The sequence below is a fragment of the Trematomus bernacchii genome, unplaced genomic scaffold, assembly GCF_902827165.1.
Source record: "Trematomus bernacchii unplaced genomic scaffold, fTreBer1.1, whole genome shotgun sequence".
NCBI classification, from domain to species: Eukaryota; Metazoa; Chordata; class Actinopteri; order Perciformes; family Nototheniidae; genus Trematomus; species Trematomus bernacchii.
Genome location: NW_022987593.1, coordinates 7,196,167 through 7,211,406, shown reverse-complemented (window position 1 = coordinate 7,211,406; position 15,240 = coordinate 7,196,167). Strand labels below are relative to the sequence as shown.

Genomic DNA, 15,240 nt, shown 5'->3' with positions numbered 1-15,240 from the left:
TTTGTATCAGTATGTCCTCCAGGTACCAGGTGTAAGCCTCTTGTTTGTGAGGACTAGTTTAGGTAAAGTGCATCTGTGCTGGCAGTGAGGCAACGGAGGCCCAGTTTTATTTGGCCCAGGGCCTCAGGACCTGCTGGCGCAGTTCTTCTCACCGGCATGCCAAATCTGGAGTAATCCTGCCTGTTTACACTGAAGACAGCGTGCACAAGTAGACGTTACTGTGCTGTCAAAGGTTAACTAGATTTTTTTATGAGACATGAATAACAATAGCAAGACTTGATGGAAAGTGAGCACTTTAACTTTGGTAATATATCTGGAGATATGCTACTGTAGAGCCAAAAACAAAATCACCAACACTGTAGTACAACACATAATGGAAAGTGGTTTTTATTTTGTATGGAAACACAACACCTATCTCACAGTATAACTGCATACGAATAGTTATGGAGTGTAATATATTGATAGGACTTAAACTGGATTGTCAAACAACTGTGAATGATTTTAACAGCAAGAGGATTTTAGCTAGTTTGCTGTAAATATTGGAAAATGTACTCATGAATGAGCAGCACCTGGACACAATCAAATTGCATTTCATCTTTTATAAATCACTCAATGCTAGTGGTTTAGGTTACACATAAAAGTTGGATTCACAGTTCAACAACAGTCCACTGGAAATGATTGTTTAAGAAGTTAATGCATGTAACTGTTGAAGCAATGAGGAAAGGCGTCCTATTTGCCATATCTTCAAAAAAACAAGAAATACATTACCTAGTGTCTATCAAGAAATTAGAACTTGTGTTCAAGTATGTGAATATGAATGAAAGCATCTTGCGTGTGGGCTGGCTTTACTCATGCATGCTATGGAGCCTGACACCGGCTAATGTAAAAAAGACATTCACAGCAACAGTTATTTCAAAGAAATCCATATAAACAAAACAAAACAAAAACATTGAAAATATAATTCTGAGCTTCAAAACCAACCTTACACAATATAGCATAGTAGATGTTCCTGAATTTGCAACAAGTGCAGCATTCATTTAGGCTTCACCCAATGTATCAGGTTATTATTAATTGAATTATTCTTCCACCTTCATGTCAGATGCCACCACAGTGACTCGAGAATGAAAAAGGACAATAAGGATGTAAAGAAAAGAAAAAACAGGCACATAAATCCCACATGATCCCTTAAAAAGTAAAAAAATCTGCTGACTCTGAAAAAGGTTGAGGCTGGAGGGCAGTAAGCGCATCTAGGGTTTCATGATCAAACACACAGAAGGTCAAACTTTCTATCAAAATGGCTCCCAATAGGTTTCCCTGAAATCTGTATAGTGTAAACAGCAAAGAGGCATCCACTGGTAGAAAGGAGCGAGCTTGGAATGACATTTTATCTTTAAAATTCCTGATTGTTCTTTTAACATTGTTTTAAAAAAATAATAATCTCCTTTTAAGGTTAAATATTTAAAAGAGAATAAAAGTGTTCCTGCAGTAATACATTTTTGAATGCCTAATAACTGAAATCCAAACAGAAATATCTTTATAATGCCAAACGTATGAAATGTGACTCTGCATCCCATTTACTCTCCCAAACAAAAGTAAGCTGACGTTCAGTCAGACAATGTAAACTAAAATAATTCACAAACAAAACCTCAAGCTTTTCTTCTGCAGATGAAGGCTGATGTCTTCCGATGTAGAGACATCAAGGAGAAAAATACACCTCTTTGGTCAGCATTGACACTATGCATGGGATTTGTTTCTTTGCATTGAAGCCTGGTGAATAGGTGACAGACTCAAACTCTACTGCCACCTTGTGGTTCACTCGGGTCAGGATGTGCTGGAGCTCCAATTCCTTTCCATATTTGCTGATCATTTCACACAGGGACTGCATGAACCAGGACCCGCTCGAGGTGTTCCTCCATGAGTAGTAGCCTACAGACACATGAGAGAAAGACGATGGATCAATACAATAAGCAAAAAGATTATGATGAGTATACGAAAAGGCATGCGTTTGTGTGTATGAGTATTAACCTGGGGCGGTGGAGAAGGCATACAGGAAGTCAGCTTCCACAGGGATCCTGGTAGTGCCATCCTCTGCGCTGTCTGCTTCAATGCCTGCATCCAGCTCGGTGCCTCTGCAGGCCTAATGTGAACGCACACACAAAACAAGACTTGGTTAGACAGTAGCAAAACTTAAGGGTTAGTACATGCAAGAGGGAAAAAGCAAGAAAATGAATCGTACCTGGATGAAGAAGAGTTTGGGTTTTCCCACCAGTGATTTACAGCGATCGCCTCGAAAAAGTGATGTCAGGAACTTGAGCTCCACTGGACCATCCGTACCAAAGAACACGCCCTCGTCTCCGTGACTCAGCAAGACGCAGACGAATGAGGCGTAAGAGCTGTGATCTTCCTTTGACGCTAAATAAAAAAATAGTATAGCATTTAATATATTTTGTCCAAGAGGATTCACAGGCCATATGTGAAAAGACAATTAGTATTTGTTTGTGTATGTACACATTTTGTATACAGTCGTCATCAACTTACCAGAAGTTAAAACCTGTACCATCTGATCCACTGACTGGTCGTTGTAAACCTTTGTTTTGTAACCCAACTTTCCGAACACTTTCATCGCATTGGCTGCATCTACATCTGTACCGTTTCGTTGATTCATGCCTTAAGGAAACAAAGAAAATATGGTTACTTGAACACCATTTAAAAAAAAAAAAAAACAGCCATAAAAAAGAAAAACATTCTGTATGCACTTAATACGAGTCATATTGATTTGTTTTCATATTATTTTAAAAGTTGCTTAACACTCATGATACCCCTGCACACATTTTAATTATTACATTTAAACTTCTTCTCGTGACTGTTGTGGCGTTTAGATTTATTCATGACAAGCCGTAAAAACGTGTTCTTCATTCTGTTATTTTTACGATGCCGTTGTTACCCAGGGTCTTTTGCTTACACAGAGCAACGTATGAGGATTTTTTTGCGCACGCCCAACCTGTACACACCTGCACTGTAATGGTGAGTTTTTTGAGTGCACCCTTTTTTATGAGTACATGACACAGTACATGAGCACATGTCTGGTTACCTTACATAAGCTCCACATATCTTCACTCTAATCAGCCAGAAAACATAAAGACACCTACACAGGTGTAAATAATAACATGATTGATGGCTGAAAAGGATTTGCTGTCAGTGTGATGGCTGATTTGAACATTTGAATTGAACAGAGCCATCGTTAATGTGATGAGTAACACCTGTGCTTTTCCTACGATGACAAGTCAACTCGTCTTCTATGAAAAATAGTTTCGAACAAAAGATCCCTCGTGTATATAGATTTTATAAGAAATTATTCAATTTGCTTTTAGTCACTCAAAAACGAATTGTATCAATATTCTCTAGTACTGTTTACTACTGTTAGCCATGGCAAAGTTAATCCTTAAACCTTTCTGTTCACACAAGTAATTATTCTCTAGTTAAATATTGTATTTCTGACTTTTCTATTACTTTCGGACACTAAATAGCCGTCCTGCCACCGTCTATCTGTGTCCCTTGTGTTCAGGTTTGAATTACCTCTTTAGTTTGTAACTATGGTCACCTGTTTTGTTTGTCAGAGTGAGGTTATGGTGCACAACAAGCCTTCTCTCATTGGCTCTTGCACATAATGACGCAATAGTCTTGGGAACATGCGTGGGGGATTACAGAGTACATCTCAAGAGTACATCTCAAGACGTAACTCTGTATGTTATGTACTGTATGTGCACAAATCAACCACAACAGGAACATCGTGGTTGAACAGGCGTAACCACTGCTGCCGTTTACCCCGCTCACTCATATGATGTACGTGATGTTGAACAGTGTTGACCAAGCAGTCATGTGTACTCGGTTAGTCCTGCTAGACGGGTTTGTTAAACACAAGTCTGACGGCAAAATATGACCATCATAAAGTAACTCTGAAGCTGTATTCACTTGCATTCATATCCAAGGTCTTCTCAGCCAGATAATAGAGGCAGACTCTTTCAATAACAGCACATACTGCTCCTCAGCTTTGCAAGCTTATATTGCGCAATACCCATAAAGGAAAGGAAAGTACTAAGGTCAATTCAAGGTTTATACATTATCTTCAACTACTGTAGACAACAGGCCCTCAGAAAAGTAAGTATGTATATTCATATGCTGTATGAAAAATCTCTTATCGATCCTCAAAGGGACTCAGACATGTACCTCCTTAACCAAAACATAAAGGAAAACTTATGTCAATATCTTTAATGTTTTTCTGTATCCTGCCACGCTTGAGCAAGACACCACAATATCAACGTTGCTGCGCCTTCAAATAAATATACAGAATTAACATCCTCAAAAACAGACCACACTCCACTTGGAAGAGGAACTAATCGAACCGTCTGCGTGATAAAGGCAAACCATACGGCAAGTCATGTGGAAACCTGAACTTCATAAAGAGCAACTGAAAGTGAGATGCACTGGGAGTTACTGAGTTGTCTTGTAAAAAGCAATAATGCATTACCATAGGATAAGTACTGCCTGCTTTCATCATCAACAAAGCCAACTTTACAGAACCTGTTACAGAACATGTCATTTACTGGCAGGAAACGTACAGAAGTAAAAGTAAAAATGTGGTCCCGAGCATTCCAACGATTTCATAAAGATGACAGAGAAACTAGAGCCAACCAATGTCTTACACCTAATAAAATATTTAAGAGTGTACACTTGAGCCAACCTTTAACCTTGGGCTAAGGTGTGAGTTTAGCTAAGACTAACTAAGCATTTCAAAATGGCTCTTAAATCTTAGTGTGGCTTTTTCTGGACTGCTGGAAATAACCATGAACCTGACATCAAGAGAATAAAAGATGGACTAAAGTAGATACGTTCACTTCCTTGTTGCCATAAATTACATCTTGATAATAACTGAGAATAAAACATATAATCACTATACTTAGAGCGTAACAGATGTTTTGTCAGAGTTAAAAACCCAAGGGCATATATGATTGGAGTAGAAAACAGCAAGTAAATATTCACCTTTGTTACCACTAGGGCTGGGCCATATGGAAAAAATAAATATTACAATACTTTTGATGAAATACCTATCGATATAGCAATGATAATGAAGGGTTGACTATTGATTTTTTTATTAAAACAAAATCTGAAATGTGGCCATAATGACCAAATGGGAAAAGGCAAGTTATAAAACCAACTGGTAAGTTCAGAAAATTACATAACTTTACTGTAATACAGCCTTTAAAACCAGTAAAAGACACCAATATGACGACATCCAAAACCTAAGATGTTCAAGCATTTCAGCACTAGGTTACAGACAAGAGGCTTCATTAGGACTTGTAACGTGTGTGAACATGTATTCAATTTTCAGAGCCGTTTCATTTTGAATACGTGTCATTCGTAAACAAACTGACCATAGCCCTGACCAATAAAAGACCAAATGAAATACCTGTTCTCCTTTCAAAGTTCTTGTTGTTGATGATGATGCACTGGCCGATGCAGGGGAAGTTCAGACTGTATCTGAAGCTCTGGGCGCTGGGCTTGGCGTCCACATCCATGGAGGCAGAAGCAGACAAAGACGACCCAGAACTGAAGGAAAACAAAACCAGAACACACATCTTTACTTTAACTGGAAGATAACAACACACTATAATTAATGCACGACAAAGAAAGAGCCATGAGGGCATTTAAAGAGTGAGTCACAGGCCTGCATGAGTGAAGTGACTCACAATAATATAACACCATGCTGAAACAGCTGCAGACTTACAAACAACAGCTAATACGTTATAAACAGCGGGTGAATTGATGCTAATTAGTAGCCTGTAAGGATGCTATATAGCGGTAGTATATGTTATCGAAGGAGAGCAGCTTCCTCATCACTGCCTGCTTGTAGAGGACAACAATGAGCTTAAATAGATACAAATCTAAAAAGCTACTAATAACTAAACCGTGACTTACTGTTGTCCATCGACACTCTTTGCGTCTGTGGAGTCTTCTCCAGGTCCAGTTCCGTTACCCGACATGTTTCTGATTCAGAATATTAACCACACAGTGAAATAACACACCCTGTATGATGTACAGTGAACCCGGCAGACAGCTAATGCTAATGCTAATGCTAACGCTAAGTTCAGGCTGTAAACAAAGATGCTGATGTCATGGAGAGGCGCACTCGTTTTACACCCCCACGCCTGCCGTGTGAGGGGGCGGGCCGTGTAGTGTCGTGTACTTGCCGCGGTCGCTGCTAGACCATATTGGAATTTGATGAAGAGAACCGCTCCTTGTCTCCGAACACGGTCAGTGTATGTTTTGGTCATTGGATTTTCTTTTCACAAATGGAAATTCAAAAACAAAAAACGACTGGATATTTGATTTTCGTTTTCAAATTGAAAAACCAAAATTGAAATACAAGGCGTTTTTCTTTATCACGGTCAAAAAGGGATTTACTAAACTTAAAAAACGGGATGATTTTCATTTTCTACTTCTCAAAACAAAAAATAAAATCACTAGAAAACAGAAACAAAAAAAAAACCCGTTTTTTCATATTCTGCTACCGGAAGTTACCTTACAAAATAAGAGCGCAGACGAAACTCACGGAAGTGATTTCAAAACAAAAGCACTCGTAGGCTATGCTAAAATCACACTTTGAATCACTACAGTATCCTGTTGAAGGAACTGTGATTATTATAAACAAGGGGAATTTAGCGATCACAATGAAAACGGCCAAGACTCACTTTGAGCCCAGAAAATGAATGTTATAAAGGGCTGTAAATATAATAGGCCTATTTCTAAAATGGACAACATTGTTAGGAGATTTCAACTATACAGCGATTCTGCACTGCGGTCAACTCAGCCGTCTGGGTGACCAGATGTCCCGCTTTGTGCGGTATTGCACAGCATTTTCACGACTTTTGGTGCGTTCCGCAAATTGAGACGATGTTCCGCATATTTCATTTTGATTGGCTAAAACGCTTTTCTAAAATCTGATTTATGACATGAATCAGATGCGGAGAAAGGCCGGCTCGGTTCGCTGATGGCCGGCACCGCCCTTTATTATTATATGTTTTAAACTTTATATATACAGTCTATGGTTTTAAACGGCATCATGTAAGTTGCGCTGACAGCGACAGAGGTTCACAGTGTACCACCCCCCCCCCCCGCTGACAGTTCACGAGCGTCCATAGTGTCTCTCCACCCCCCGTTGACAGTTCACGAGCGTCCATAGTGTCTCTCCACCCCCCGTTGACAGTTCACGCGTCGACATTGCATTTACATGTCCCACGGGCCACATTGTCCCACACAAACATACTCTAGAGCAGAAGTGGCTTGATTTTGTTCTCAGCATGGGACTTTGACAGAGGATTTCTCAAAAAGTAAAGAGTAAAATTACTTAAATGTATTGTAGTAGTAGGCTTACTAATACAGAGTCAAACAGTATCAATTTCATTAAGAACTAATGGTAAAATTGTCTTTTTATCACTCATCAAAGATAGCAGATAAACATACATTATGTAGGCTACTATGGAGGGGACTCTGACAGAGGATTACTCAAAAAGTACACAGTAAAAGTACTTCATTTCATTTCGGGTAGCAGTCAAACTAGTACAGAGTCCAACTGTGTCAGTTTTATTTAGAACTTTTGGTAAAAAACTCTAGAGTATGTTTGTGCCACAAGTGGTGCAGAGCTCTGTCCCACTTGTGGCTTTCTGGCACCATGGTCACCTCAGCCGTCTCTCGAGTTTGATTTTTCAAATCAGCTGCTCTTCATTTTTTTTCCTGCTATATTCAATGAGTGATACAAATATTTTTGTCCACAAGTTCTTAATAAAACTGACACTGTTGGACTCTGTACTAATTTGACTGCTACTGTTACACCACTCAGACCGCAAGGGTATTATAGGTGTAGAAAACGTTCATTTATTAACTTCCACAAGGCACATGTGCAAGATGTCAGCATCTCAAACGATCTCAAAGCACAACACACAGACACACTTCTTCTGTTCATCTCCAGCATAAAACAATGATGAACCATCAGGTGATCTGCCCCCTTGTGGTATAAACATGCATGTGCAGGTAGACAACCTCAACCTTATGGGTGCTACACTACCAGAAATGAAATGAAGTACTTTGACTGTGTACTTTGTGAGTAATCCTCTGTCAGAGTCCCCTCCATAGTAGCCTATCCAGGCCAGTCTCTAAAGAAGTTCCAAGGTGTGAAAATGCTGCTGCCGGACTACTGACTGGAAGTATTGCTGATATCATGTCCACCATCCTCTTAAAATACTCTGTCCAACAATATCAGTCTCAGGAAGAAAGGTGTTTTAACGCTTATTAAAAGAAAAACATGCATTCTTGTTCTCAGGAGGGGACATTGACAGAGGATTACTGGAAAAGTACACAGTAAGTACTTCATAGTACTTGTGGGGGTAGTTTCAGTAGTACTGAGTCCAACAGGATCAATCTCACGAAGAACTAATTGGCAACAAAAAATAATTCCCTCATCAAACTTAGCAGAAGTGGCTTGATTTTGTTCTCAGCAGGGGACTTTGACAGAGGATTTCTCAAAAAGTACACAGTAAAATTACTTCAATGTATTGTTAGTAGTAATATCCTTCAGCAAAGTAACACACTCTGTCACTCTGGTTGCCCTCTTATGATGCTGCTGTCTTTTAATATATAACTATTTCTCAGCCGCTAGTTCGTTCCTCGCAGATTCTTCAGTCTCATCAGCCTCATCCTTCCATCAGTCCCAGTCAACGCCTCCAGCACACTTCCAGTGTCTGACTCCATATGATATTGTCCTGATGCTGTAAGGGTGATGCCCCATGATCACAAAATGTGTGCCAAGGACCTCATATTATGTCCGTCATTAATGTTACATCACCCATTATAACAGTTCTCTTTCATTTTTTCTCTTGTCTTAACTGAATAGCCCTGTCTTTAAGTATAATACAATGTAAAGTCCTTTTCCTGCACCATTTTAAGGCTTCAAAAACAGCCATTTTTACTGTATGTGTTTGGAGAAATGACACAATCAATGGCCCAGAATTGTACTTTATAAACTATGAATCTTGTGGTGCTTGAAAAAATACACACTGGCTAAGCCGGCCAGGATATATGCCTTTTTTGGAGCCCTTTTTTGCAATATTTATTAAAATGTCACTTTAAACAAACCCCTATCTGAGGATAAGACAAGCAACCATAAAACGCCCTTTATCTAGAGAGCCATTGAAGCCCATGAAGAATGTATCCTTCCACAAATCTTTTCATCTGCTGTAATAATAATAAAGCTGCCACGTGTTTTCAAATTCAAGTTAAGGCACTATCTGTGCAGAACATTACAAATATTCTTAATTTGCAGTATTTTATTTGAAAAGTGTTCAGAAAGACTGCATCAAATATGCTATATCTATATATATCTATATAATATCAATATTGTTATTAACTTCAATCAAAGTCAATTTAAATAGCGGGCAAGACTTTCCAAGGGGTAAAAATGCTGCTGCCGGACTTCTGACTGGAAGTATTGCTGATATCATGTCTACCATATCCTCTTAAAATACTCTGTCTGAGTGAGAGCATGTGAGGAGCAGGGATGCTAGTACTTACGTGTGTAGTATACCATGTCTCAACGACTTACAAAGTCAGGCTTTCAAAAGAGAAAAGAAAGGAGAGAAAGACAAGAGAGAGGGACTAAAGGGCGACAGTATGTCACCCAGTTTTTCAAAAGAAAAGGTGGGTGTGGTCCATGAGTGGTGGAAATGTGTCTGTTAGCTAAGCGTAGTCCATTGTAAATAATAATTGTTATGTTTTTTTTTTTTTACTAAGCTGACATTAAGTACTGTTAATATATATACAGGTTTTTAATTTCACTGCTCTTTTAGCTGACATTTAATAAATGCAGGTACATTTTTAGCAGCTATTCATACTAAATCAGTTGTCCCTCCCCCTGGTGCCAGGACCAACAGATCCATCTTTAGGCTCAGCAGCCCTGACCTGAACCAGCTTTTCTCCCAACTGAAGGAGGTGAGCAGCATTGTGTAAAATGCCATGCCACTTAACATATCTGAAGGGAGACTGGAATACAAAATATATATATCAAAACAAAAAGCTAACATCTAATTTCAATTACACATTTCAAACACAGTATTTTTCCACATATTTAAGTTATATTTATTTGGATTTATGCATTCATGTTGAGAATGTTCCATTCAAAAATGTTATTATTAAAAAGGCATTTACACCATAAAAGATGACTATTGAGATCTATTGTCAGGAATGTTGTCTTATATCAAATAGTGAATTATACTGCAGCAGAATGTTGCACGTCTGCACAGTGTTATATTTTCACAGCTCAGTGTCAGTAAATATTGTGCGGTTAGTATTGGACTACAAGATAGATGCAAGCCTGTACAGGTAGAGTTACTTAAAGCATAAATGAGTAGGTTGGGTTCTGGAGGTGTGGTTACAGCAATTGTGCTTGGTTGGCGTGGCCTGTGCCTGGTGGTGGGGCCCAATGTGATATATTTTCATGGGGCCCAAAATCCCTGGCGTGGATGACCAGAGGGCAGGACCTATAAACAGCATTGTGAGGCTGAACAAAAGGACCGTTTGACTATGTAAATGTAGTCTTTTAACAAAACAAAACATTTACTGACTTTTTTAGGATAGCTTAAAGTAATGTTGTAAAATTACAACCGGGGGCCTTACAGGGTTAAGGGCTATTGTTTATTGTTATTTACTTTAAGATGTTTATTCTTAACCAATCATTTAATTAAAAAACTCTTATTTAAATGATGTGTGTGTGTCTCTGTATTCCTGATGATACACTGAGAGAATGAGCTCATAGTGCTGCTGATCACCATAAGCTAAACAGTCTGTATATTGCATTACATTTGTATAATGTAAGCTTCGTTGATACTTTGCCTGCGGGAATACGAAAAAAATAGTTAGATATACTGAATATTATTTGATCTATTCCACCACTTAATCCCAAATAATGTAGAGGTGTGTTGTAGGTGCCTTAAATGTGTGTGTGTTAAATAAGTGCCTTATTTTATAGTGAGATGTATTTTTATGTTCATATAATAGTGATTTCAATGCCACCCCAAAATGATCAGAATGATGCCGTGTTACCCTGCTTCCCCAGCTCCAGAGAAAACCTCCAAAATAAACTGTTTGACTGGAAGAAGGTCGGTCACGGAGGAAAAACTCTGCACGAAGTCTTCATGTACGATTCTGCTGTTTATTATGATCGTCATTCAGGTCAGAGTGAGCAGTTCAAAGGACGAGTCTCTCATTTCCAAAATGAACTGAAGCACGGAAACGCCTCCATCGTCATCAGAGATACGAATGTGATCGACAGTGGAAGTTACATCTGCGTTTTTCCCCGTCTACAGCCAGATCAAACATTCCACATTGAGCTTGTTGTTGTTGGTGAGTACTTTAATAATACAGGTAAACAATACCATCACTCCTAAAACAGCCTTTATACAGCCTATACTACTGTATAAGTTTATCAAAAAGCCTATAGCAGCATAACTATAACTTTATCAAAGAGGAAAGTATTAAGCCTACTCCCAAAAGTGAAGTGGACTTTAATTTCCTCTAGTAGATTGGGAACAGAAGTGTTATGGCACAGTGGCTTTATTCAGAGTTTCCCCCTTGGGGTTTAATACAATTTGATCTTGATCTTTATCCCATACTGACTCTCAGCCTCTGTTACCTGTATGAGGTGTTCAGCATGCTGATTACATCAAGCAGTCAAACAGTAAAATGTTTATTTCCCATTAGGTTGTGACCCATGCTTGAAATTGGAGAACAAACACGGGAAAACTGCTGGTGAGTCCTGATTATCTGTCTCTGATATGTGTGTGCTAAACCTTTGTCGCTGCACTTACAGTTTATTTCGATGTATAATTAATCCCAGTGCCACTGACTGGTCACAAAATGCTGATATAACCTTTAATTGTATAAAGTTAGTTATATTGGGGGTTGTTTATCCCTAAAACAAAGGACCAGGACAGGTAGTGTGACAAAGATTTTTTGAATGATGGAATGTCAGAAATGGATTTAGCACCTTCAATAACCCCCAAAAGCACTCCAGAAAAGTCTAAATCAGCCAAGCCACACTATTGTCTGCATAGGCTGTAATGCTAATCAATGCTAATTAACGCATTTTATACTAATTGTTCAAATTCCCAGACTTATACAGGTTAGCATCCGGCAGTTTCTATGTGCTGGGGACCCGTACTATACATTTCTAACATAAAACTTTGGGGTTCACAACATTTCAGGGTTCACTAAGCTTGCAACTAGACTAATAGCCACATCAATCCTTAAAGACTGAACAAGTCTAGTGCTGACTCATGTTATTTTTAATGTATTTTTTATTCTGTGTTCACAGGTGCCGCTCCAGAGCCTCGCACCTCGATAGTTGACATCACGGAGTTGGGCGTGCTGCTGAAATGTGACGTTCGAGGTGCTTTTCCACAACCTAAAGTAGAGTGGCAGGACAGTGATGGAAACATCCTTCCTGCTGAGGATCCTCAGGTCTCAGAGAGAGGAGGCCGCTATGACGTTAGCATCCAAACCACTGTGAACAAGCCTTCAAACAACCGCTTCCACTGCGTCGCCACACAGCAGCTGATCGGACACAGGGTTAAAGCCAACATCACCGTGTCAGGTGAGACTAGACAAGACTTTGATGTGAATATCATCTGAGATGTTCATCTGGTGGAATTTAAAGGTTCATAGACTTTAGGAGGGTCACCTTGATCTTTTTGAAGGGACACAACTTCTAAACTAAAGCAGGACATCAACAGAGAAATATCTGAGTCTAGCTTTCCCTCTCTGTCCCAAAGAGGACATATTGTGTCTCTACTTTAAAGAGTCCTCTCCTGCTGATGTTCAGGTTTATATCAGTATGTAGTGTCTCTACTTTAAAGAGTCCTCTCCTGCTGATGTTCAGGTGTATATCAGTATGTAGTGTCTACATACATGATATACAAATATTTTCTCACATTTGTTTTTGTGTTTCAGAGAAACTCTTCGAGGAAACGTTCAGCAAAGCGGAAATGAATGCACGGTTCTCTGGTGGAATTATTTGGGGAGTTGTTCTTACTCTGCTGCAGTTTTTGCTCTTGCTGTAGTTCTAGCTCTGCTTGCAGCTATAATGTTGATCATAAAGCGCTGTTAAAAAGGTAAGTTCTACAAGAGACTGATCAACCTTTCCATATAGTGCACATATCAACAAAACAGTAACCCTCTCATGACAAAAAAACATCTTAGTTTTCACAAGAAAAATAGTTTTTGCTCATCTTAAAATGTGTACCATCATTTTTGTTCTTATTAGTAAAACATACATTTGCGTTCTTTAAATAATAAAATAATTATTAAACAACATATTTGTTATATAGCATGATGCTGGACATTATCTATCATATTTGTTTGTAACTAGCATTGAAAAGTAACTTAAACTCTTAATGATGTATAATTATATGTTTTTGTGTTTGCTGCAGGTTCGGCTGGCTCAGCTCCAGTATAGTTTGTTGGGACTTCTCCAAAGTCAATGGCTCAGCCTACCAGTATGCCTAATTTTGCAAAACTTGAAAATCTACTTTCAAAAACAACAGCTCTCTTTTTTCCTCAACACCTCTGCCTTCACTGGGAGCACAGCAGCTGTAGTTCTCTTATTCCTAATGGTAGAGGAAGCAAGCACCTTTCCACATGTAGCTAGATTAGCACCAACAGCTACACAAAGCCTGCTGCTAACTATTTTAAAGAGGTCCTATTTTTATTTGTGGGGTTTTTCCCTCTCCTATAGTGTGTTCTATAGCATATCAATTCTGCAAAGGCTAAAATCCCTGTATAAAAATCTGCATAATCTAAATAATAAAATAAAAAAAATAAAACATTTAATTAATTTTTTTAAAGTTAGCCTATCATCCATCCTTACTATGGCATTTGCCACTTGATTGACGTACAGGTAAGCCAGTCTGAGTTGTATTGTGCCATACGGGTTCATGCAGTTATGAGGGGGCCTCACCTCCTCATCTGAAGCGCAAATGCGGCGCACTATAATACACTTATGCGGCGCAATTAGTGTAAGCTAACGACACAGATTGGGCAGGGTCGGCCCTGTAGGTAGATCATTTGGGCTTGGTCATTTTAAAAGTAGCTCCCAAGCTGAACAAGTGTGGGCACCCCTGACTTAGACAGTGAGAGGGAGGGGCATGATCGGGTTTTGTCCTTTATATATACAGTCTATGGCTTTGTCCCACGTGGCTCAAAACGTCTCAATAGGCACACACTGTAGACACTAATTAGAAGAACACAGACTAAAACAGCAATATACAGACAAATCAGATGATCAAACATGATCTTAAAATATATTTTATATATTTATTTATTTGCATTTCTTTGCATTTTTTTGTAATCATTATTTGTAATACTTTCTGCTGACACTAGGTGGGGCTGTGCCCCACCTGCCCCTAATGACCAGTCACCACTGGATGTTGCCTGTATGTATTAAGTGTGTTGTTACCGTCTATGGTTGTTACCATAGACTGTATGGTTGTTACCATAGACTGTATGGTTGTTACGTGTGGAAATATGTATTTTTATTTGAAACTGCATAAGCGTCAGCTTTAACAAGGACTCCCTGCATGGTGTGATCAAAATGAAGGAACATTCAAAACCAAATGTTCAGTTTGTGCCTCTGGTCAGCAGAGGTTGTTTTAATAAAGAAAGCCACGGTGTGTAGAGCATCCATCCATTTGGGCATCCATTTGGGCTTTAACTTGTGTATTTGTATTTATCTCTCTGAAGTTCTTTAGTCCAACAATAAAACAGGCTGGACATAACTCTTCACAACTTGCACTTACTGCTGATTGCCTTTATATCTAGTTAGAAAAAAAACTATTGTTACAACTTTGCACACTTGTCTAGTGTACACTAACGGCCCGTCCACACGGCGGCGTGCGTTGAAGGTTTTGACTTATTCCTTTACATTCCGATACTCACTTTTATCTTGTGGCTTTTTCTTAAGTAATAGCATTTTTTTGTAACTATTAGATCTTATTCATGTTTTAAGTTCTGGGTCTTCATTTTTTTTTTTAAAGACCTTGCAACTTTGTTTTGAAATGTGTTATAAAAGCAAGGGATGTTATGTGTATAAGTTTAACAAGCACCTTCTAAGTACTTACTACTGTAAGGGTATTACTT

At 38.8% G+C, this 15,240-nt stretch overlaps 2 protein-coding genes across 2 annotated transcripts; one reads left to right on the top strand and one right to left on the bottom strand.

Annotated features, from left to right (window-relative positions):
- Positions 1–371: 371 nt before the first annotated feature.
- casp3a (caspase 3, apoptosis-related cysteine peptidase a) lies at positions 372–6,284 on the bottom strand. Its single transcript, XM_034130229.1, has 6 exons — positions 5,977–6,284; positions 5,468–5,607; positions 2,539–2,667; positions 2,237–2,412; positions 2,026–2,137; positions 372–1,926 (listed from the first exon to the last, which is right to left on the bottom strand). The coding sequence occupies exons 1-6, from the start codon at positions 6,039–6,041 to the stop codon at positions 1,697–1,699; spliced, it is 852 nt and encodes a 283-aa protein (XP_033986120.1). The 5' UTR covers positions 6,042–6,284; the 3' UTR covers positions 372–1,696.
- Positions 6,285–8,076: 1,792 nt separating this feature from the next.
- On the top strand, positions 8,077–13,569 carry LOC117481950 (butyrophilin subfamily 3 member A2-like). Its single transcript, XM_034129893.1, has 7 exons — positions 8,077–8,110; positions 10,021–10,041; positions 11,281–11,451; positions 11,809–11,856; positions 12,422–12,700; positions 13,057–13,217; positions 13,536–13,569. Exons 1-6 carry the CDS (start codon positions 8,077–8,079, stop codon positions 13,164–13,166), a joined length of 663 nt encoding a protein of 220 aa, XP_033985784.1. The 3' UTR covers positions 13,167–13,217; positions 13,536–13,569.
- The last annotated feature ends 1,671 nt before the right edge of the window (positions 13,570–15,240 follow it).

What these genes read in the sequence shown, in the direction of transcription:
- casp3a (XM_034130229.1), bottom strand. Translation starts at nt 6,041, where the DNA reads ATGTCGGGTAACGGAACTGGACCTGGAGAAGACTCCACAGACGCAAAG. An exon ending in AAGAGTGTCGATGGACAACA is followed by an intron (nt 5,608 to 5,976) that starts GTAAGTCACGGT and finishes GTTTTCCTTCAG; the next exon opens with TTCTGGGTCGTCTTTGTCTG. An exon ending in CCAAACTCTTCTTCATCCAG is followed by an intron (nt 2,138 to 2,236) that starts GTACGATTCATT and finishes CGTTCACATTAG; the next exon opens with GCCTGCAGAGGCACCGAGCT.
- LOC117481950 (XM_034129893.1), top strand. Translation starts at nt 8,077, where the DNA reads ATGCATGTGCAGGTAGACAACCTCAACCTTATGG. An exon ending in TTTTCTCCCAACTGAAGGAG is followed by an intron (nt 10,042 to 11,280) that starts GTGAGCAGCATT and finishes ATCGTCATTCAG; the next exon opens with GTCAGAGTGAGCAGTTCAAA. An exon ending in CATTGAGCTTGTTGTTGTTG is followed by an intron (nt 11,452 to 11,808) that starts GTGAGTACTTTA and finishes ATTTCCCATTAG; the next exon opens with GTTGTGACCCATGCTTGAAA.